Source organism: Lissotriton helveticus, chromosome 7 (assembly GCF_964261635.1).
Source record: "Lissotriton helveticus chromosome 7, aLisHel1.1, whole genome shotgun sequence".
Taxonomy (NCBI): domain Eukaryota; kingdom Metazoa; phylum Chordata; class Amphibia; order Caudata; family Salamandridae; genus Lissotriton; species Lissotriton helveticus.
In genome coordinates, this window is record NC_136068.1 from 1,545,431,915 (window position 1) to 1,545,455,498 (window position 23,584).

Genomic DNA, 23,584 nt, shown 5'->3' on the forward strand with positions numbered 1-23,584 from the left:
GTCTGTACTCACGACCAGTTGACCAGCTGGAAGATCTTCATCTTCGGATTGATCCTCGACTCCATCAGCTGAATCCTCTGCTTCGGAAGCGATGTCTTCGTGCTGTTGTTCTTCGGCGTCTACTTCAATTGGAGCCTCGTCTCTGATGAGGTCTGGTGTCGACGAAGATGATTGCGCCATTACTCTTTGAGCTCAACGGTCCCTGATTGTTTTCTTGGACCGGAACGAAGCGCAGGCCTCACAGTCTCGACTCTCGTGCTCTGGAGATAAACAGAGATTGCAAACCTCATGAAGATAGGTGTGAGTGAATTTGTGTCCACACCGAGGGTGTTCTTTCCATGAGCCAAAGGCCCAATGGCGCAGTTGGGCCCGACGAACGCTGGAATCGAGAAGTGAAGTCAATTCGACGCTGGTAACCGGAATCAATGTCGACGACGATGCCGATGGTATTTGATTGATTTATGGATTCGAAAAGAGATCAGTAACGGGACAGAACGATGAACATATCCGAGCCCGATGGCGGACAAAAACAATCTGAAGATGGAGTCGATGCCCATGCGCACTACGATCTAAGGGAGGAGTCATCCAACTGACAAAGACTCTTCCAAGACAACTACAAAGTATAATCATCCGGGCCCACCACCAGATGGTGATCTAATGCAATAGTGTGTGGTCTGCAGCCCATATGCCTCGAACATATTATTCTGATCAGCACAAAGAAGAGGCACTATTGGCTTAAAATGGTTATGAAGAATTTTAACAAAGAAGGATCAAAAGAAAAAAAAGGATAAGGGAACGTAAAGGGAAAAAGCACAGGTGACGCAAGGTATTGGCAAAGCAGCCCTGGCACAAAAGTGACTTATCTTTAAGAGAATGCAAACATGAGCTAGAAAAATTGTGTCACTCGCTGCACAAGAGCAAATGGCTGAAAGTGGGGCGACTCACCACTGCCCTAAGCTGCATGCTCTAGAGGGTGGAAGAGCAACATGAATGACAAATGAACAGACTAATGGATCAAGTCAACTGATCTCAAGATGCTCAATGAATATATTAAAGTATTTTTTCATTACATAAGACGGTCATGAAATTTAAAGCTGTCTCTAGGCCAGACCTAAAAAGCCTTTTCAGCTACACTTATTTTGAGGTAAAATACAAAAAAGGATAAACTGCTACTGATATTTTCCTGTAGTATACAAGAAATCAAGCAAAATGGAATATTACATTAATGAAGTTCAGAATGATATATATATATATATATATTAGGTTTTAAATTTAGTTCAGGGTTCATCTACCTTTTACTAATAGCCTAGAGTGACAGGATCGGGACATTCAACTATGAAGTAGTTAAAAAGTCTATTAGAGTCACAAATATATGGGAATTCCTTCAAAGTACTCAAACTTTTTGTGCATTTTCAATTTTAAACTGAAAGATGTTTAGAGTCACAGAGTAGTTGATGTCTCAGAGCATCACACATTCCATTTCTGCCCCAAAAAGAAAGCGACAGCAGTGACATGCATAAGGTAACATACCTCTAAGTAATAGAAGATGAAGAAAAGTGTCTCTGTTGATAGCCGCTGATAGAATTCAACAGTGTCCGAATGAGGAGGGGGCATCTGGTGATGGTAAGGAGGTGTTGGACAAGGATTGCGTGGCAGGTACTGTCTGTAGAACAAACCAAAACAATACTGAGTCCTGGCTTGCTGATATGTGGTTAAGAGTCTCCTGAGAAATCAACATTACTGCCTTTTAAGGAGAGAAGAGCAGCAAAAACTCAAGGTGTCTAACTGATTGAGCATCTTGGAGATTTATAAGAACAGTTGGACACCAGACTCATCCACCACCCTATACGTTTGGTTAACATCTTCCCAAATGCACAAAATGCTTCCCTCCACCATCCCTAGCCATACAGTACGCTGTCAATCTAACCAAAACAGACACTTTCGGAGCTCCAACTTGTCTGCACTGTTTCACGTCCAATTCATCCAAGAGGATATTAGCCCCCTCGGCATTGTTGTCATTTCATAATGGCTGTTTGTAATAAGCTTACACGAAATAAAAGCTCTCCAACCTCCTTTTCTAACTTGCTTTAAACCAGACAGGTGACGTGCTGAACGCTGTCTAATCAACCAGTTTTAGGCTGCTGGGATAGAAAGCAGGCCCTATCTAGACACAAAGGGAAAAGGATTTCCTGAAAGCAGATCTTTCTAAGAGTAGTTATATGCAGTTTGACCAAAACACCTACAAAATGGCTCAGGAAAATCCTCCCACAGATTGTTACATTTCTTTGTATGGTGAAAGGTTGCAGAGGGGCAAAGGGTTTTAACAGCAGGGTTTTAAAGTGGCTGAAAGTGGGCTTTGCCAGTACAGGCACACTTTCTCGGGAGAGTGCTTTTATGTGTTCAAAAATGAAAGTTGAAAAGGAGGATTATGTCAGAATGGAATTCCTTCCTACTTGAACATGCTCATGATACTGGTTAAATAAGACACTATGAGCCTAAAGAAACCCACCGTATTCTCTCAGAGTCCGACGGATGAGGCATATGATGCCAGGCTGCCAACTCCATGTCTTGCTGATACTGCTGCTCCTTCGTAAGCGGCACTGGGCCTAAGGGACACACACCAAGCGAGAGGGGGATGTTCACCTCAGAGAGTTGCATGGGAGGCTGACTTGAAGCTGGCTGAGAAGTTGTACTTGTAATTAGTATATCTGTTGGGAGAAGCAAAAATTCTTTAAGAAAACAAAAATGCACAAAAAGGCTGTATAGGAGAAGGCTTGACAGAAACTAATCCATTGCCATTTGTAGCATTAAGACTGTAAGTAGGTCCGGTGAGGTTTTTTATTTTCTGAGAGGTCGTCAATGTGCCCCATAAATCACGTAAAAGGGTGTCATGTTGGCTGGGTGATGCGTTACAGTAGAAATTGCAAGCATACTGTTACAACATAAACAGCATTTACCCAGAAGAAGGGCACATATATCTTATTCTTGGCACAGCCAGCCAAATTGAACCCCAGGTTCTAATGGGAAGTGTTCTAAGGACAGTCGCAGGAGGAACTGGTAACTAGAGAACAGCAATGCAGAGTTTAGTTCTCTCCCTCAAAAGAAGCAGTACAACTAGGACTAATGTGCCCTCCAAGGAGGATAAAAAGAACATTGTTTCAGAAAGCTAAAGCCTAAACATTAGCAAAACCAGCAAATGAACAAGTTACTTACCTTTGGTAGCACTCTCCAACCACAGACTGGATCTCTTGAATTTTATAGCAATGCTCCTGTATAAGGAGAGGTGGCACTATGTAGCTAAGCAGTGAATTTGTTGTTTCCTAGAAGTGATGAGCCACATAGAAGCGTTACCCCTGGTTGCCAATGTCCAGTTTCTTAATGGTTCTCCTTCGGAGTCCTTAGACACTCAGCACTCTCAATAAATTGTTGGGGACAGTGTGCCAAAAACTAACTTGAAAAATTAGGGTGATGCTCAAGAGTTTACTCCGCACAACGGGGAGATGGGAGGGCAGTGAGAAATCTGTGGTTTGAGTGCCCATCAGAACGAGTTACAGAAGGTAAGTGACTTGTTCTTTGAATTAATACTTCTAAATACAGATAACCTCAGATACCACAGCAGTACCTTGCAAAGCTGGATGGTTTGGGAAGTGGACTCAGACGGGAAACCGAGCAGGCAAATTCCCCTCCAGCACAATGAGCAGGTCAGCAGTGCTATGTGAAGGTGTGCACGGACACCCCCAGTGCAGCCTGGCAATTGTCTTCAACAAGCATTCACCACCTCTTTTACCAGTAGCTACGTAACCGCTCTGGCAGAATGATCCAGCAGGTTTTTGGGGTTGCTACTTGACAAGGTCAGAGAACATTTTACAGAGAACAATTTGAGGTAGAGGTTTATCAGTCTTGACAAACAAGTTACTTACCTACAGTAATGCCTTATCCCGTAGAGACCATCTTGCTGCAGATTCCCTACCATAGAATCATCACCAGGTGTCAGACTGGATTCAGACATTTCATGAGCAGTATCCCTGCCCTGGTAGTTGGCGTAGTTTGGCTCGGCATGGCGCCGTCTGAAGTGACATGTGTGGTGCCTATATAAGCGCCACCCCAGCGCGTTGCCATCAACTTTTTTGTGACTTTTCATGCCAGGAACGTACAGTCACGAACAACATGGACCATTGGTGTGAAAAACTAGAGCCCAAAAAGGGAAATAGCCCTGTCCCTAGAAATCCGTTCAGAGAGGGAGGGTGGATGGGTCTGTGAAGAATCTGCGGCTAGACAGTCTCTCTACCAGATAAGGCACTACCGAAGGTGAATAACTTGCTTATCAGAGACTTCTAACTGCAGATTCCTCATCTTTGAATAGATAACTAAAAACGAACTTCTTGGAGGCAGGTCTGCGAAACAATCACACCAAAATGTCCAGCAGGAAGGAACAGGAATAATGTTCGTCCTGACGGACCTGGCTGTACAGGCAGTAGCGTTTTGTGACAGTGTGCAAGGAGGTCCACATTGCTGCTTGGCAGATGTCCAGGACCGTAACTCCGCATGCTAATTCAGTGGTAGCAACCTTCGCTCCGGTGGCATGAGAGTGCAACTCCTCAGGAGGTTGCTTCTTAGCCAGTGCGTAGTAGATCGCAATGTAGAGTATGATCTATTGGGAGATAGCTTGCTTCTACAAAGCCTACTCTTTCTTGGCTCAGACATACCACACAAAGCGTAGGTCATCCAACCAGAACTTTTGTGCAGTCAAGGAAGGTCAAGGCAGTCAAGGAAGGTAGAGCAACAATGCTCTTTTGGGGCCAGTCAGAGTCGCTCTTCTTCCTTAAAGGGATGTGGCTGAGTGTCAAAAGTAGGCAGGGCCTACATGAAAGGGAGCAACAACTTTTGGTGGGAAGGTAGCTCTAGTCTGAAAAGCCAGCTTCTCTGAAAAGATGTTTAGGTACGGAGGCTTAGATGACAAAGCCTGGAGCTCACTAGGAAGGCCGTCTAAATGGCAAGAAGCCTGATAGGGCAGTTGTGTTGTGGCTCAAAAGGAGCACAGATCAGAAAGGTGAGTATTAGACTGGGACCCCACTGAGGCTTGATGAAGGCGGTAACGTGTTGAAGACCTTCCAAAAACCTATTCACGAAGGGATTTGAACAGAGATGAATGATCTGGCAACCGCAGAAAGGCTGAGATGGCAGAAAGATAACAATTTAAGGTGCCCAAAACCAGAGCCCTGCAGGGCAAAAGAAAGAATATATAGAAGGACCTGAGAAAGGGGAGCAGAAAAGGGATCAACTTGCTTTTCTGCAGATCAAGTCAAAACTTGCCCAAGCAGCACAGGTATACCATCTTGGTGGAGGGACACTTTGATGCTAAGATAATATTGCAGACTTTGGGTTGAAGTTGGAAAGTTGTGAGCTCTCACTGCTCAATCTTCATGCATGATGGCGGAGCATTGCCAGCTTTGGTTGGAGAAACCTCCCCTGTTGCTGCAACAAAAGACCTTCCTGAAGGGGCATGCTGATCGGAGGCCGATTGCCATGCTCACCAGCTCAGGATACCAAACTCTCTGAGCCCAGTCCGGAAACAAAAGGATGACTTGGGCCCAGTTGTTCCTGTTCTTCTCGAGAACTCTGGACAGTAGTGGTATTGGCAGGTAAGGCTTACAGGAGGCCTAAGCTACACTCGAGACTAAAAGCATCTCTGAGCGAGAGCCACCTTGGAAACTCCAGCACGCAGAACTGTTGACTTTGAGCATTCTCTGCAGTAGCAAACAGATCCAGCCAAGGCTTTTCCCACTCTTGAAAGAGACCTTGCAACACCTCTGTATGGAGATGCCATTCGTGATCTGCTAGGCATCTTCGGCTGAGTTCATCCGACCTGGCTGGATAAGCCCTGCTGTTCCATCCATGTCCAGAGGTGCAGGGCCTCTTTACAAAGGTTCCATGACCCCACCCTGATTGTTGCAGTACCACATGTCAGTGGTGCTGTCCGTGAATACCTGCACTGGCCTTCACTTCATGGAGGGTAAGACTCGATTCTAGCCGGATCGCTCAGAGCTTCAATAGATTACTGTAGAGTCCGTATTCCGCAGGAGACAGGAGGCTCTGATCTCCACCTCTCCCAGATGGCCGCCCCATCCTAAGAGTGTTGCATCTGTCACTACGGTCAGATCGGGTTTAGAAAGGGAGAGTGGTCCGACTCGGACCCAATCAGGGTTTGTTAACTACAACTGTAGAACTTGTCCTGTACCCTCAGAGATCTGGACAATGTTGGAGATTTCCCTGATGCTGCGCCCATTGAAACTTCAGGTCCCACTGTAGAGCCTGCATATGCAAACAGATGAAGAACTTACTTACCTTCGGTAACTATTTATCTGTAAGAGACATTAGTAGTTCTATATTTCTTACCTTAGAATTAACCTCAGGAGTCCGACTGAACCCGGAGAATTTTTTGGGTAGCAGTACCCCTGCGTGTCAGTAGATGGCGTCAGTCGACTTGGTGTTAGTCGTTGGCGTCGTGGTCAGCGGGATGCCCTCGCAGTGTCTACTTAGACGCCGCCCCTGCTCGCTGAAGTCAGTTCTGACACGACTTTCCATGCCAGAAGCGCAGAGCCATGCAAGACACTGACCACTGATGCACATAACAAGGGCCCTGTAAGTGAGTCCCTCTCCCTAGAAGTCATCTGAAAGAGACCATAGTTCTAGATTCCTTACCTTAGAATAGATACCACAGCAATGCCAACCCTGGTGGTGGGTCTGCAAACTAAGTTCACACCAGGAAGTTCTGGAGAACACAATGGCCAAAAAAGCAGTCTCACCCGCCTTGGCTGTCCAGGTAGTAATGTTTTGTGAACATGTGCATGGATGCCCACGTGACTGCCTGGCAGATGTCAACCAGTAGAACTCCACGTCCCAAAGCAGTAGTGGCTGCCATCGCCCTGGTAGAGTGGGTGCGCAGTCCTACTGGAGGCTCCTTTTTCACCACAGAATAACAGATCTTAATGCATACGACAACCCATCGAGAGATAGTACGTTTGTGCACTGCCTGACCTTTCTTGGCACCCGCATAACCCACAAAGAGTTGATAATCCACCAAGAAGTCTTTTGTGCGATCAAGGTAGAAGGACAGCGCACGTTTTGGGTCCAGACTGAGTCTCTCCTCCTCCTCAGAAGGGTGCAGAGGCGGGAAGAAAGTGGGCAATGTGAAGGTCTGACCTATGTGGAAAGAGGTAACCACTTTGGGCAGAAAACAAGGCCTTGTACGAAGGACCACTTTGTCCGGATGGACAGTAAGAAAGGGAGGTTTGGAAGACAGAGCTGAACCTCACTCACCCTGCGAGCAGAGGTGATGACAAGCAGGAAAGCAGTCTTTAAAGTAAGAAGACGTAGAGGACAATTATGTAGTGGCTCAAAGGAAGCACACATAAGATAAGTAAGGACAAGATTTAAGTCCCATTGGGGCATTACGAAAGGAACATGAGGAAAGAGAGGAGTAATGCCCTCCAAAAATCGGTTTACAATAGAGGATTTGTAAACAGAAGGCTGAACAGGAAGGCGAAGAAAGGCAAAAATGGCCGAAAGAGCCTTTAAGGGTGCCCACATCAGAGCCCTGCTGGGCCAAAGAGAGAATGAAGAGGTGAATCTCTGGAAGAGGGTCAAAAAGGGGATCCACAGCCTTTGCTGTGCACCATGCCACAAATCAGTTTCATCTATAGGCATTTACCGTCTTAGTGGAGGGACGGTAACATTACATTACAGACTTGGGGAGGAAGCTCAAAAGCTGTCAACTGCATTGGCTAAATCTCCATGCAAGGAGGTGGAGGGTGGACAGATTCGGGTGGAGGACCATCCCCTGCTGCTGCAACAGAAGATCCTCCCAAAGAAGCAGTCTGATCGGAGGATCGATGGCCATGCTCAAGAGATCTGGATACCAGACTCTTCGTGACCAGTGCGGAGCCACAAGAAAGACTTGGGTCTGGTCCCGCTTGATCTTCTTAAGCACTCTGGGTAGAAGTGGTACAGGCGGAAAGGAGTTCAGAAGGCTGCAATTCCACTTGTGATGAAAGGCGTTGCAGAGTGAGTGCCGCCTTGGAAACTACAACATGCAGAACTGCTGAAATTTGCACGTTCTCTTCAGTGGCGAATAGAACTAACCAAGGCTCTCCTCACTGCTGAAAGAGACCTTGCCCCACCTCAGAGTGAAGACGCCTTTCGTGATCCATCATGTACCGGCGGCTGAGTTTGTCCGCCCAGGCGTTGAAGGAGCCTGCCAGGTGGGAATACCATGCTGTTCCAGCAATGACCAAAGGCGAAGAGCCTCTTGACATAGGGTCCATGAAGCCACCTCACCCTTTTTTGTTGCAGTACCACATGGCAGTGGTGGTGTCCGTGAACACCTGCAGTACTCTGACAACAGGAAGGAATGTCTTCAGTGGGAGATGGATCACCCAGAGTTCCAGAAGGTAGATATGGAGCCCAGACCCTGCCGAAGACCAGAGACCCCTGATCTCTGCCTCTTCCATGTGACCTCCCTATCCCAGGAATGAAGCATTGGTCACCACTGTGAACTCTGGTTGGGGAAGGGATCTACCATTGAGCCAATCCTGGTTTGTGAGCGACCACTCAACTGACGTGTAGTCCCCTCCAAAATCTTGACGACTTCGGAAAGATTCTCCTGATGCTACGCCCACTGGAACTTCAGGTCCCACTGCAAAGCCCGCATATGCCATCTGGTGTGACCCACCAGCCATGAGGTCCAGCAGCCACTGGGTTATTCTCAATGAAATACGGGATAGAGGCAGAAACATCTGTAGCATAGCCCGGACTCGCTGCTTGGGAGGAAAAGCCCGAAACTGCGCTGTATTCAGAATTGCTCAGATGAAAAGGAGCTTCTGAGAAGGAGGGAATCAGGTGCGACTTCGGCACGTTGATAGTCAGCCCCAGCGAATGCAGGAGGTCTGCCATACTCTGGAGGTGCGTGGAGACAGCCTGGGGGCGAGCTTGCCTTCAACAGCCTGTCGTCGAGATAGGGGAAGATTGGAACCCCTGATCTGCGCAGATGAGCTGCGGCCATCACTTTTGTGAACACCCAAGGGGCGCTGGTAAGGTCAAAGGGGAGCACGGTAAACTAAAAATGCTCGTGGCCTACTGTGAACCGCAGGTAACGCCTGTGAGCTGGCAGGACGGGGAAGTGAGAATAGGCATCCTGCAAATCCAATGTTACCATCCAGTCTCCAGGATCGAGGGCAGAGAAGATCTGAGCCAAAGTGAGCATCTTTAACTCCTCCTTCCGGAAGCAGTTGAGAGCCCTGAGGTCTAAGATAGGACACAGGCCTTTGTTCTTCTTGGGTACCAGAAAGTAGTGGGAATAGCAACCAATACCCACTTCTGGCAAAGGGACCCGTTCTATAGCTCCCTTGGCCAAGAGAGCCGTAACTTCCTGGCAGAGAAGTGCCAAGTGATCCTCCAATATGCAATGGATTGCTGGTGGCATGGATTGGAGCGCCTGCGGAGTTGGGCTGCCCAAAAATACTATGAAGCGCTTCGTAAAATGCACAAAGCTGGGCAGGGAACTCTCCGGCTCCGGGAAAGGGAGGGAAGCACGGAGCCGGAGAGCGACAACGCTCCGGGTCCCACATCGGCTGACGGACAGGGAGGAGGCAAAGGGCAACGATGCTTCGTCTCCTTCTTGTGCTTCCACTTACCAGAGGAGTGCGAAGACTTCGATGACAAGTGGTGGTGACTCCGGCGACCAGTCCAGCAACCTTTCGCTCGACCGGGTCCTCGAACAACATGGAGCAGACTGCCGGCCTCCAAACGCTTTCGGGACCACCCCCCGCAAAGCCTTTGGGTTCATGGCCCAGCAATTGGAGCACAACTTCTAATCATAGTCGCGCTCCAGGCACCAAAGACACATGAATTGCAGATCGGTGACCGACTTCAGCTTGCGACAGGACAGGAGTCCCAGGGCTGGAATCCGGTCCGGTGATGAGACATCCCTCGTGTACATTAAGTCGAAAACTCGAAAAAGATGTTGCCAGAGGTTGAAAAAAGTTTAGTAAAAAAAAAGACTAAGGTGCACGCTCTCTCTGAATCTGTGCTGGCAGACGCGGAAAAAGAAAGAACTGATGTAAATGTGCAGGGTGGCTACTAAGTAGACACCACAACGTCATCCCGGCGACTACGAAAACTGACTCGACTGGCGCCACCTACCGACACGCAGGAGTCCTGCTACGAATTGTTTTTGCCGGATCCAGTCTGATGCCTGGGGGTAATTCTAAGGTAAGGAATCTATAACTACAGTCTCTTTCAGATAAAGGAACCACAGGTACCAAGGGCACTGTGGCCAGGGAATGCCTCTAAGGGCTGCAGCACTTATTGTGCCACCCTTAGAGGCCTTTACACACACACACACACACACACACACACACACACACACACACACACACAGCCTTTGCAGGCTACGTCTTTTGGTGCAGAATAAAGTGATGAGTCAACATGGCACACATGCCTGTGTGGCATGCCTACAACTCACTGCCCTGGTATAGGTCAGCCAACCTTCTAGCTGGGTACACTATACCAGTAGTGAGGGTACAGGTGCATGAGCCCTGTACCCCTACAGTGTCTAAGCCAATTCTCAGACAACGTAAGTGCAGTAATGCCATTAAGAGTATATGGTGCTTGAAGTTCGTCATTAGGAACTCCACAGCATCATAATGGCTTTTAAATTCCACACTGGAGATGGTGGTATTCTGGGAGGAATTATTCTTTTGAGTCCTTCCATAAACGCTTTGATTGCAGGTACTCTAAACAATGACAAATGTTGTCTGTTTTGAAGATATGCTGCTATAGCAGCAAGATGTAACCTGATTGAGGAATACGCTAAGTTAGATCTTTGCAGATGTAACAGGTAGCATATGATGTTTTGTATGGAAACATCTACGGGATTGATGTTATTTGTACAATATAAAACAAATCTTTTGCACGTTGCTGCATAACATGCTCTAGTGGTAGGGCGTCTTGCTTCTTTTATGACATTCATGTAATCAGGTGGTGATATCCAAATTCTAAGACCTCAGGAGCCAAATCGCTAGATTGAGCTGCATTGGGTCTGGATGCATAATCTCTCCATGGTTTGGTGTTAATAGATGTGGGGAGAGTTTTAGTTTGTGGCGTGGTACTACTGAGAGCTCTAGTAGCGTGGTGTACCAGGGTTGTCTTGCCTACGTTGATGCTTTGAGAATCAATGTGAGAGAATGCGGCTGTAGCTTGCGTACCACTAATGGAATTAGTGGGAGAGGTGGAAAAGCGTACGCAAATTTGTTTGACCAGTTCATCCATACCGCATTGCCTTTGGATAACGGGTGTGGGTATCTGGCGGCGAGGCTTGGGCATTCGGAGTTGTGGTTTGTAGCAAACAGATGTATCTCTGGTTGACCCCACTTTTGAAAAAATGGCTGAAGAACTTGATGATGAAGTTCCCATTCGTGTATCTGTTGTCTCTGACGACTTAACAGATCTGCAACTTGATTGCGAACTCCTGGTAGATGTTCTGCTAATAGAAAAATGTTCTGAGGAATGGCCCACCTCCATATGCTTTGTGCCACCAGGGAGAGCTGTAGGGAGTGTGTTCCTCCTTGTTTCTGAATGTAATACATTGCTGTCATTTTGTCCATCCGGACTAGTACAGCTTTGTTTGATAGGTAATGCTGAAACGATTTTAGAGCTAGAAAAATCGCTAATAACTCCAGATGATTTATGTGGAGTAGTTTTTGTTGCACTGTCCATGTACCCTGTACTGTGTGATTTTGTAAATGCGCTCCCCATCCTGTGAGAGATGCGTCTGTGGTTAATATTATTTGTGGAACAGGCTCTATAAACAGCCAGCCCTTGGAAAGGTTTTTGGTGTTCCACCATTGCAGAGAGCGATATGTCCGGTCGTCTACCACCACCAGATCTGTTATTTGTTGCTGAGCCTGATTCCACTGACTTGCTAAGCACTCTTGTATGGGGCGCATTTGTAGTCTTTCGTATGGTACTATGAAAATGCAAGATGCCATCATTCCTATTAGTTGCATGAACACTCGAGCTGGTAGTGAGTGTTGTGGCTGGAATCTTTTGATAAGATCCTGCATAGTTTGTATTCTTATTGGGTTGGGGTACGCTATTGCCTTGGAGGTATCTATTGTAGCACCTAGATACTGCTGAGACAGGGACGGTTGGAGATGGGACTTCTTTTGATTTACTGTGAATCCCAGTTTGTGTAGCAGGCATATTGTTTAATGCGTGTGCTGTACACATTGGTTGTATGACTTGGATTTTATTAACCAGTCGTCCAGGTATGGGAAGACATGAATGTTGTCCCTTCTTAAGTGTGCTGAACACTCGAGGTGCTGTAGTTACTCCGAAAGGGAGTACCTTGAATTGGTAGTGTTGACCTTCTAGAATGAACCTTATTTATTTATTTACGCAACTTTTATAGCGCGACAAATACCCGAAGGTGTCTCGGCGCTGTGGAGCAACAAGAGTTCATCATCCTACCGTCTTCTCACTGGTTAAACAACCATGTTTTCAGAAGTCTACGGAAGCTAATCAGATTCGGAGCGGCTTTTATGGCAGTTGGCAGAAGGTTCCAAAGTTTTGGAATGGCCACAAGAAAGCGCCTATCACCCCAGGTGACTGATCTTGTACGCGGCACCGACAGAAGACTGGTATTGGCCGATCTAAGGTGCCTTCTGGGGGTGTAGAGCTGAAAAGCTTCGATCAAGAATCTGGGTCCTGTGCCATGTATGGCCTTATAGGCAATACAAAGGGCCTTAAATTTAACACGGCTCTCGACTCTCAGCCAGTGAAGCTGGCGAATAGCAGAAGTGGTAGATTTGCGGCGAGGGATATTAAGAAGCATCCTAGCAGCCGCGTTCTGAATGGATTGCAGCTTCATGATGACACGCTTCTGAGTGTGGAGGAAGAGAGCGTTCGCGTAGTCTATTTTTGAGAAGACTAAGGTAGAGACCAGAGTCTTCCCAGCTGACGGAGGGAGATAAGGTAGCAGCTTCTTGATCTTTTTCAAGATGAAAAATGAAGATGACACAACCTTATTAACATGGAGGTCAAAGACCAACTTGTTGTCGAAAATCACTCCCAGGTTTCTGGCTTTTTCCACTGGGACAGGTGGATGGCCGAGCTTGTCTGGCCACCAGCCGAGAGACCATTCAGGGGAGAGTTTTCCGAAGGTCATGATCTCGGTCTTGTCGCACAGAAAGTACCTTAGGTACTTTCTGTGCGATTGATGTATGGGAATGTGGAAGTAGGCGTCCTTGAGATCTAATGTGGCAAGGAAGTCTCCCTTCTTTAGCAACGGTAGAACCTGTTGTAGTGTGACCATGTGAAAGTGGTCTGATTGTATGTACAGGTTTAGGGGTCTTAGATCTAAAATAGGGACCCCGGCCTTTTTGGGTATGAGAAAGTATAGAGAATAAACTCCTGTGTTTTGATGTTGTTTTGGGACTGGTTCTATTGCATTCTTTTGCAGTAGAGATTCCACCTCTTATCTTAACAGTATGAGGCGTTCTTGTGACATGGGACGCTGTCTGGGTGGTATTGTTGGGGGAGTGGAAGTGAGATCCAGGCAATAACCTGACTGAATTACCCACCTGTCTGTAGTGATGGAGTTCCAGACAGGTAGGAACTGTTGTAACCTCCCCCCGACAGGAGTGGAATGGTCTGGGGGGATGGAAGGGAAGTCACTGTTTGGGAGTAGAGGTGTTGCGATAGTTGTTTCCTCTACCTCTGCCCTTATTGTTGTTTCCTCTATAACCTCCCCTATAATATCCTTTACTGGGCGAGGTTTGGTTGGGCGCTTTGTAAGAAGAGGAGGTATTGTCGGTTTGGAAACCCTTAGAGGTGCCCCTATATGAGGAGCGAAAGGAAGGCCTATGGGCTTGTGTTTGTAAAGCTCCCATGGTTTTTGCAGTGTCTGTATCTTTTTTCATCTTTTCTAGTGCACTATCAACTGATGGACCGAAAAGATGATGTTGGTCAAATGGCTGGTTTACGATAATGGCTTGTACTTCTGGTTTAAACCCAGAGATGCGTAACCATGCATGTCTACGCAACAATACCCCTGTAATTATTGCTCTAGAGGCTGTCTCTGCTGTGTCTAGTGCACATCTTATGGAGGTATTTGTAATAACCTTGCCTTCCTGTATTAGGTCAGAAGCCCTGGTTTTATATTGTTCTGGCAAGTGTTGCATGAGTGACTCTAACTCATCATAATGAGCTCTATCATATCTTGCTAACAAAGCTTGAGTGTTAGCAATCCTCCAGACATTGGCTGCTTGTGAAATGGTGCGTTTTCCCGAAGCATCTAAAAGCTTAGACCATTTGTCAGGGGGTGGAGCATCCCCTGTTGTCTGCGAGTTAGCTCTTTTTCTCGCATTTGACACTACTAATGAGTCCAATGGCAACTGTCCTTTAATGTACGCTGATCAGTTGGAGCCGCTTTGTACTTCTTTTCTAGTCTGGGGTTAATTACCCTTGTTCTAACTGGGTCTTTAAATATTTCAGGTGCATGTCTTACCACTCCACTAAGTATTGGAAGTGTGGTTGTGGTCTTATGTGACGACATTAGTGAGTCCATTAGGAAGTCTTCTTCCACTGTATCTGTGTGTAAGCCTACTCCATGGAAAGTGGCTGCTCTATGAATGAGCTGCGTAAACCCAATAGTGTCATCTGGGGGAGATGGTCCAAACTGGTATACATCATCTTGTGGCAGATCTGGTGCATTATAATCTTCCCATGGGTCACCTGATAGCCCAGGAATATCATCTGGGTCATTAATGTTGTTCATGTGATGTTCACTCTACCTCTTGTGAGTAGCTATCCGCATCATCCTCATCTTGTGGTATAAGACTATGTGTACTTAATGGTGAATGTACAGGAGAAATATCTACTGGTATTTCTACTTCTGGTGAAGGAATCCTTATGGGCGAAGTTTGAGCATGCTTTTTTAGAGGAACTGGCAGTGGTGGTTTAGGATAGTCCATTTTCCTCTTTTCAGGCACTGAAGTGATATGTCCAGTATTTGGATTATTATAAAGAGTCTTTTGCTTGGGATCAGGTTTAAAAAGCTCTTCTACTGGAAAATCCTTTTTCGGTGCCGATTTATCTGGTTTGGGGCCACAATGCTTAGCTTTAACAGTGCAGTATGGAGCAGGTTTTGGTTCCGAAGACTTTTTCTTAGGATCCGTGCTCTTTGGATCCAGAGTTTTTATTCCCGGAGTACGTTTAGACTCATCTACCTTCGGAGCCGAAGTATGTTTTGGTACCGGAACCGTCTTCTACGTTCCATGTGTCCTGTGGGAACCTCTCTGGCTCTTCTACCTTTTCTCTGCAGATGCTGCCTTCTGACACTTATTCTCCCCTTGGTTCTCTCTGAAGGGGGGCTGATCCTGTGCTTCCTGTTCCCAATCCCAGGCTCCGGCGTATGAGTGAGCTGTGCGCTTGGGAACGGAGTTTCCTGGGGAGGGGGGGGGGGACAGGGGGGATGGGGGGGGGGGGGAGGCGACTATCCGCCCTCCCTTGGCTACATCCAAGTCACGGGGGTTTATGCTCTGTCGCCTCATCTACCCCTTCCGAGGAGCTGTCAGAGATAGTTATTGGACTGCCGGGTGCTTGGAAATACCCAATGAGGGGCATTCACTTTGGGGGGCTCCTGGTAGAATAGCTGGGCCTTGCTTCATGTGACCCTTGAATGTATTGGCCCTGTGATCTTATTCTCTTCTGCGTCTGTTTCTTGATGATGAGATGACTTATTTTTGAGCGCCATACTTCTTCTCCTGTATGGGGAGGTTTTGGTGTGCTGCCCTTCTCCTTCCTTTCTTCTTCGCTTCTATACGCCTTCGCTAACCCCCTCAGGCCAGTGCAGGTGAGTGAGCTCTGGCCGATGTTTTCGGTGGGTTTTGCCTGTTAATGAGTTACTATATTTGGAGTTTCAACAGGGCAGGAGAACTGATCGCTCAGGCTAAATGTCAGGGGCATGAGCGCTCCCTTCGGATTGCTATTCTAGCTTTTCATGGTGGACCTTTCACCGGATTGCCTTTTGTGGTGGGCTGGGGAGGGCTTGAGTAAGGTTTGAGGAAGCTGGTGGCTTATATGGGTGCACTACTGGGTGAGCAGAGCACCGCCGCCGCCTACAAGCCACACTAGACTGTCTGGGCCTCTTCTGTAGGCTTTGCCGGAGTGCTCTCTCCAAGGCAGCGCTCTAAGGTCGTCTTGCTCGGTCTAGCACTCTTTTCAGATGCTTATAGGATGGTCGGCTTGGCGACCTCTCCCACTTACCTCGCTCCTGAAGGCTGGGCCAGGGGCCGGGAGCTCAGTTGGTGTCAGATCAGGCCCCACCTTGGTTGCTTCACCAGCGTGGTTGTCAGCAGACCCCCCGGGTACCCCTTCCAGAAGGTGGGCGGTTGTGGTTTGGAAGCTGTGTGTGTGAGTGTGTGTGTGTGTGTGTGGGGGGGGTGGGGGGTGGGGGGGTGGGGGGAGGTCCGGCCTGGGCCGGAGCTAGGGTGCGGCAGTGAGTGCTGAACTGCGGGCTGCACTGCTCCTTCGGCAGTGTTTTGGCGTTTCCAACAACTCTGGCCTCACCTCGCTAGCAGCAGCAGTGCTGGCAGTTCAGGTTCGGGTCCAGTCATCTACTGGATATTTCTGTCCCATGCAAATGACATTCATTCATCATAAGGGTGAAACGGGTACGTTTTCATGCATTATTCGGCATCATTTATTTTATTGAATGAAACAAAAATATCCGGTAAAACATTTCAGGTGCCTATGTGTTCCAATGCATTATTGGTTTATGTTTCACTTAAAAATGTGGAGACTCAGTCTGATGGTTTATACTACCAGAATCCTCAATAGAAAAGAAGGCCTTTAATTCAAACAACCATAATTCATTTTCTATGTAGGTCTTCTGGGGCATGTTGTTATTGCACTCCAGAAATAAGGAGAGTTCTTCTAATGATGGATGTGTATAACTTCAACTATGTGGGAATACCAATGTCGATTACTTGAAGACTTAGTATTTCAACATTGTTTAATACCATATTTTAACAGGGGTCTTTGAGGATACCTTACAACCTTTCTTTCACCTGTTTGTTCGGACCGAATGTGCATAATGATCAAACCCCCGACATTTTGGTGGAATTGAGAAGCCAAACTTTAATGCGAGAAGCACACTTAACGCTGCACTCCAACTTTACAATATGTACAGGGGAGGGAACAACTGGAGGGAAATCCTGCTTTCTCTCATCACAGCCTTCCAAAGCTCAAGAAGCAAGATGGCCATCTGCAGAATGCATATGTAATGGCATGTTCTCTGAGCACTTTGAGCAAAGTGTTGACAACAGCTCTAAGTTCTGCAAGGTACTTTATTTTGTTGTTATTCTTACTCTCCCTTTAAAGGATCAAGCTGTGCAGTCTCTTAAACATGAACTGCTCAGAAGGTAGTTGGAGAACATGAAACAAATCATGCTAAAATAAGAACTTGTCTAAAGATCTAGCCACATTTTTTCAACAAGCAACAATGAATTTATTTACATATTTGTGTATGTTATATGTCTGAAATTTGTGTTTTGTATTCATAATTTTATATGCATTATATATTTGTTAATATGTTGTTAAATGTATTATGTCACAACATGTTTTTATCATGAATCTATAAGAATAAAATGCATATTTTAATCTAAATGTTCAGTACACTGAGTCACATCATATATCAATGACTTGTAATAGGTCCATGCCAGACCAGTCAATTGCCTAGGTGTTTATTGTCTCTAATTAACAAATCATGCTAAAGACGGCCAACACCAATACTAAAGAGATGGCACTAAATGAAAATACTGCCTGAGAGAATTGCTACTTAAAATAATGGCAGATTTGAAGTTAAGGCCGACTAGAATAAAGAGCACACAAGGAAAGGAACCCATGATGAAATCAAACTACCAATATTACAACAAAGTAGAAATGCTATGCAGCCTCTCCTAAGAATATAAACTATGCAACAACCTTGAGCAAATATTGAAATACCTTCAATATTAGTCATTCAATGGCTCAACTCTTCTCAGCAGGTAAGAAAAGTGACCAGAAATAATTTTGACTGTTCACCTTCAAATGTGCTCTTTAGAAAAACTACTGGCTGGGCTGCAATATGACCAAACATCGAAGAAAGGAAGTGATCTGTCACCCCACTGTAGCAGGAAGATGTTACCCTATTAAAATGAATCTTACCCCGGTCATTGAGGTGTGCAGATGTCACTGGCTCTTCCAGGTTGGAACTAATTGCTGCTCGCTCTGCCATAGACTTCAGTGAGCTGAGGGGCTCGGGGGCCTGAAAATTAAGAGTGAAAATAGTTAAAGCAACAGACAGCAAAAATATAAGGTGTCTAACAGTTAATATGGTAAAAGAAAGGGAACTTTCGGAGTAAGAGTAAACATGCCATGAAATATTTACATAAAATGATTTTGTATGAGCAAATTACGATTTATTTTATTAGTACTGAGGCAGATTTTCACTAGTACCTGCATGGAATCTGTAATTTACCACCAATGATCCAGGAATACCATCTGTCATTGGCCTTGACCTCTCAGCAGTTTTTAAGATGATTAAGTGTCTCTAGTCAACAATGGAAGCTCAAATTGGACTCAAGCACAGGAATTCAGAACAAGTTTGATTGCTTCTAACACGTCTGATTGTTTCCTTAGGATGAAATGGAAAGGAAACAAATAGGGCCACAAGGCTGCACTACAATCGTCATGCTTTTTAAAAGAGCCGCTGAGAGTTCTGGAGGACAAGCACAGCATCTGCACTCATCAAAAATACAGACTACTAAATTCCATTGTTGTCTCTTAGGGACATCAAAGACGAGATTAACTGCTATAACATTAGGGACTGAATGACTCGCATCAGACGTACAACTTACTTATCTTTGGTAACACTCTTTATGGTGGGTACTCGAACGAGCAGCAGATTCCTAACTTAAAATATTTCTAGGCCCCTGACTGGATTAAGCAGCTTTCACAGCATCACTCCCTGGCGCCACTCCGTAGCTCCGTTTTGACTTTGTTCAGCCTCAGAAGTCACTGATTGGAGTTACATATAAGCGACACCTTGGGGTCCAACTTCTGTTTCTTTTTTACTCTTTCAGCCCCCTCATACATGCAGCACATAACTATTGGAAGTACTAGTGGACAGATCTTCAAGTTGAGAATTTTGTACACAGGCATTACAAAAAGCCTGTTTTTGTATTGTCACGTCAAAGTTTTGGAAAGATGCTGCTGGTTTTTCAACTTAGTGTGCAGAGGCCTGCTAGCCAGACATCAGTGACAATGCCCTGACCCGTAAACATGTGCATTGATTGACTCATACCCAACTGGCAGATGCTAACTTACTTTCATGAAGGGGTGGAGGGAACTCACGGAATCTGACTCATCAGACTTCTGCAGAGTTACATAAAAATTCTGCAAGATTCCACGGAATTCCGCCAACGGGCGGAAAATATGCAAGTCATGCTGTAATTTAGTGCTGGTAGCTGAGCAGCACTGAAAAAAATCATCAAACACCACCACGTGCTGCGCAAGAACGTGTGGCCATTTGAGTTGATTTTGCTGCTGCTAGAGAAGAAAATCCAATTCAGTTGCAGCAAATTTACTCGAAGCAGTCCTCTGACCGCTCGTGTTAGAATATCACGCTTGGAGAAGCCAAAATCTCGCTTGCCAGCAAGTATTTCTGGAGGCTTGTAGGAAAAAATATTCTGCCATGTGGCGACTGATGGAATTTGGCCAGAACTCCATGTTAGACGAGTAAAGTGGCATTGTTAAATTCCCCAACTCTAATTCCAAGTCCCTAGTATATGGTACCAGGGGTGCCCAAGGCCTGAAAGTTAGTGTCCCCTCAGGTAATGCAGCATTTGTGCCACCCTGAGTGGAACAAGGTAAACCATGGCTCCCAGTCTGCCAAAGCAAACTGGAAGGGCAGTTCAAAACTGCTAACTCGTCTGTGCTATTTTCATCAATGGCAAAGTCCAACTCCGTGTTTAACATGTTAAAATCATGTTCTGGTTGTAAAAACCCACAATTTACATTTTTACTTGGAGAGAAATAGGTTTCCCCACTGGCAAGTACAGAGTTACACGCTGAACACTTCAGCTGGGCTATCTTCTGAATGGTGCTACCGAAGTTGATACTTCAAGGTTTCAAAGAACTTGTTACGTTAAGCCAGACTTCATACCCAGGTCGAAAATATTGTAACTTGGGGCAACATGCAACTTTTAGAAAGTTGCCACTTTGTTGCCCATTTTTCCAGTGGCCATGTAGCGAGGCTGGCCATGAGACAGTTTCTGCCCGTATGGGGAGACGTGTCAATGACTCCCAGGACAGGTAACCAGGGAGGCCTGACACTGGAGTAGGTGTTACCTACTCCTGGCAGAAAGTCTCACAGGGTGTTGGCTGAAAGAACAAGCCACTCACCCTTTGGTTACGCCTCATCTCGTAGAGACAGGACCTAGTCGTGGATTCCTTATCTTAGAATCCTCCCTAGGTGCCAGACTGGATCCAGAAATCTTTTCGGCAGGACATCTGCATGTTGGTAGAGGGTAATGAGCGACTCCGTAGCAACGTTTTCTCCTGAATGTGACATCAACAGAGGCCATATAACCCCCCCCCCCCCCCCCAACGGACTGATGGCAGTTTCTACTGCAAATATTTTTGCTCCAACAACGCGGAGCCAATTAGAGAAAGTCTCTGGAAACAGTGTGCCAATAAAGAAATAGCTGGTATTAACAAGTACAGAATGAAATAACTGTTAGTATGCTAAGAGGGGATCTTGGAGACAACAGGGCCCTTAGTTCACAGAGTGGGGATGATGGGGGTGAAGTGGGGGTTAATAAGGAATTTGCGGCTAGATCCAGTCTCTACCAGATAAGGCATTACTGAAGGTAAGTAACTTGCTCATCTGATATAGACATCTAGCCGCAGATTCCTTAGCTACGAATCAGATACCCAAGCAATACCATCCACAGAGGGAATGTGAGCTGACCCCACAAAAGATACCCAAATAGGAGAAGCTGGTCCAAAAGATAAAAGGTCACCAGACTATCCAAAAAGTATAGGTGAAGCAAGGATGCTCACCGAAAGTCCAAGGAGGACTATGGGCAATCTGTAGAGCGTAGACAGCTGTAAAAATGAAAAACACAGTATAAACCAGCAAAATAGGCAGCTCTAAAAAAGGGATACGACCTAAGAGCATGGAATGCAAAGGGACCTGGGAGAATAAGTCAGAGTCCAGACTCCAAACTAAATGGAAAGAGCATGCTCAGCTGCAGCGAACACATACATCCAAAATCTTGGAAGCTCATGTGAACTCTATTCCAACTCATTACTTGGAAGCTAATTCAATACTAGATATATCCCAGAATGGGTTCCAACCCCGATATAGTACTGAGTCTGCTCTGCTAATGGTCATAGGACAGCTGCGGACCGCTCGGATGCCAGCAGAACTTCAGCATTGGTTCTGCTGGATCCGAGTGCGGCCTTTGACATGGAGATCGGGGTCAACAATAAAGCCTTATCTTGCTTTTCGTCTTTTCTGGCCAATCGGACTTTCCAAGTAATAGCGCGCCCTTTTGCCTCTCGTGTTCACCCACTTCGATGTGGGGTTCTGCAAGGGTCAGCATTGAGCAACATGCTATTTAATGTTTACATGAGCCCATTGGCACGGATGGCCAAAGGGCGGGGCATATCCATGGTGTCATATGCAGATGACACCCAATTGGTGATCATCTTATCAAACAATCCTAGCCAGGACAAGGCGAAATTCAAAGATGATTTATTGGCCATCTCAGAGTGGATGACGGCCGATTTTCTGCAGCGGAACCCAGCCAAATCTTCCTAGTTCAAACTTATCACAGACCTCTCAGATGGCTAATGCAAATGAAGGTTGAAAATCCTAAACTGTTGAGGTGGTCCATCTCCCTACGGGAATGGCTTTTGTAGTGGAACACAGACCTGGAACTGCATGTGCCAATGCAGATGGATTTTCCAGGTTCTTCCACTTAGAAAATGAGGACTCTCTAGGGAAAGGTTAGTCTCATCCTCTTTCGTTTGGGGGCAGGGCGTGAGGGGGATGTGGGAGAGGGGGGGGGGGAGTTGTGTGAGAAAGTGCCCCCACTTTTTGCTGAATTGCTGATATACTTTGAAGGAGTGTGCCCTGGGATCCTGCTAATCAGGTACCCAGGGCCTATGTTCTTTCTCTAATAACTGCATTGAAGCCTAAACCCAATTGGCATCTCTGGCCACAGGACAGCACCTGGTAAATGGTACCACAGGTACCCAGGGCACTTTGACCAGAGAAGGCCTGTAAGGGCTGCAGCCCTTATTATGTCACCCTTAGAGGTCCTGTACCCTGACACTCACACAGTGCCTTTGCAGGCTGTGTGTCTTGGTGCAGAACAAAGTGAAGAGTCGACATGGCACACATCCAAGTGTGCCATGCCTACAACCCACTGCCCTGGCATAGATCTGTCACCCCTCTAGCTGGGTGACCTATACCAGTGGTGAGGGTACAGGTGCATGAGTCCTGTAACCCTACAGTGTCTAAGTCCATTCTTAGACATTGTAAGTGCAGTACTACCATTGAGTATATGGTGCTGGGAGTTTGTCATTATGAACTCCACAACACCATAATGGCTACATTGAAAACTGAAGTTTGGTATCCAATTTCTCAGCACATTAAACCCACACTGATGCCAGTGTGGGATTTCATGAAAAGTGCACACAGATGGCATCTTAGAGATGCCCCTTGAAAACGAACCTACCACTAGTGTGCAGGCTGAGTGGCTGCTTTCAGCTGCCACCTCCAGATCGGTTTTTAGACCACTGGGTCGAGAGCCTGCTGCTCTCGAGGGCCTGAAACTATGCACACCCTGGGACGAGGTGCCAAGCCTCGCCCTCGTCCCCCAGGATGGGCAGGGTTCACAAAGGGGAAGCTTCTCTGACCCCCACCTTGGGCTGGAGTACTGGCGGGAAAAACAAGTGAGGAAGAGAGGTGTGCCCAACTATGCCAACTCCCCCCCCTCAGCTGGGGGAGGTGAGGTGAAGCACAACTCTCAGTCCACGCCATCTTCAAGATGGGGGACTCAGCCAACCAGGTAGATGCTTCTACCCCCTCCCACAGGAGGATGGCATATTAAGGGTGTACCACCCAGGGAAGGAACCCTTTGGTCCCTGCCTTTTACCTACCTGGAACACCCCTAAATCAAGCATTTATGGGCACCCCTGAACCTTGCTTCCTCAGATAAGAAGAAACTACAAGAAGTAGGAGCGAACAGCCGTGCAGACACTAACAAGAGGAAGAAGCCCACTGACTTGGCCCCAGCCCTACAGGCCTGTCTTTCCCTCTAATCTGCTCCTGCGAAATCCCGGTGAGTCCTGCAGCCAGCAACCTTGAAAACCCAGAAGGAAGTGCCTGCCTTTATCCATCTCATGTGAACACCGGATTTGTTCAACTGCAACCTCTGGCCTTGGCCGGAAACCGCAAATCCGCACCACT

The 23,584-nt window shown here is 46.6% G+C and overlaps 1 protein-coding gene across 8 annotated transcripts in view; it reads right to left on the bottom strand.

Moving 5' to 3' along the window:
* Positions 1-23,584, bottom strand: part of CNOT3 (CCR4-NOT transcription complex subunit 3) — a 1,075,180-nt gene that overhangs the window by 156,358 nt on the left and 895,238 nt on the right. For all 8 annotated transcript variants that reach the window (XM_078655004.1, XM_078655002.1, XM_078654999.1 and 5 more), the window contains 3 exons: positions 18,268-18,367; positions 2,510-2,708; positions 1,531-1,663 (listed from right to left, as the gene is read on the bottom strand). In XM_078655004.1, the coding sequence (XP_078511130.1) occupies positions 1,531-1,663; positions 2,510-2,708; positions 18,268-18,367 (432 nt within the window). The remainder of the gene's footprint in view (positions 1-1,530; positions 1,664-2,509; positions 2,709-18,267; positions 18,368-23,584) is intronic.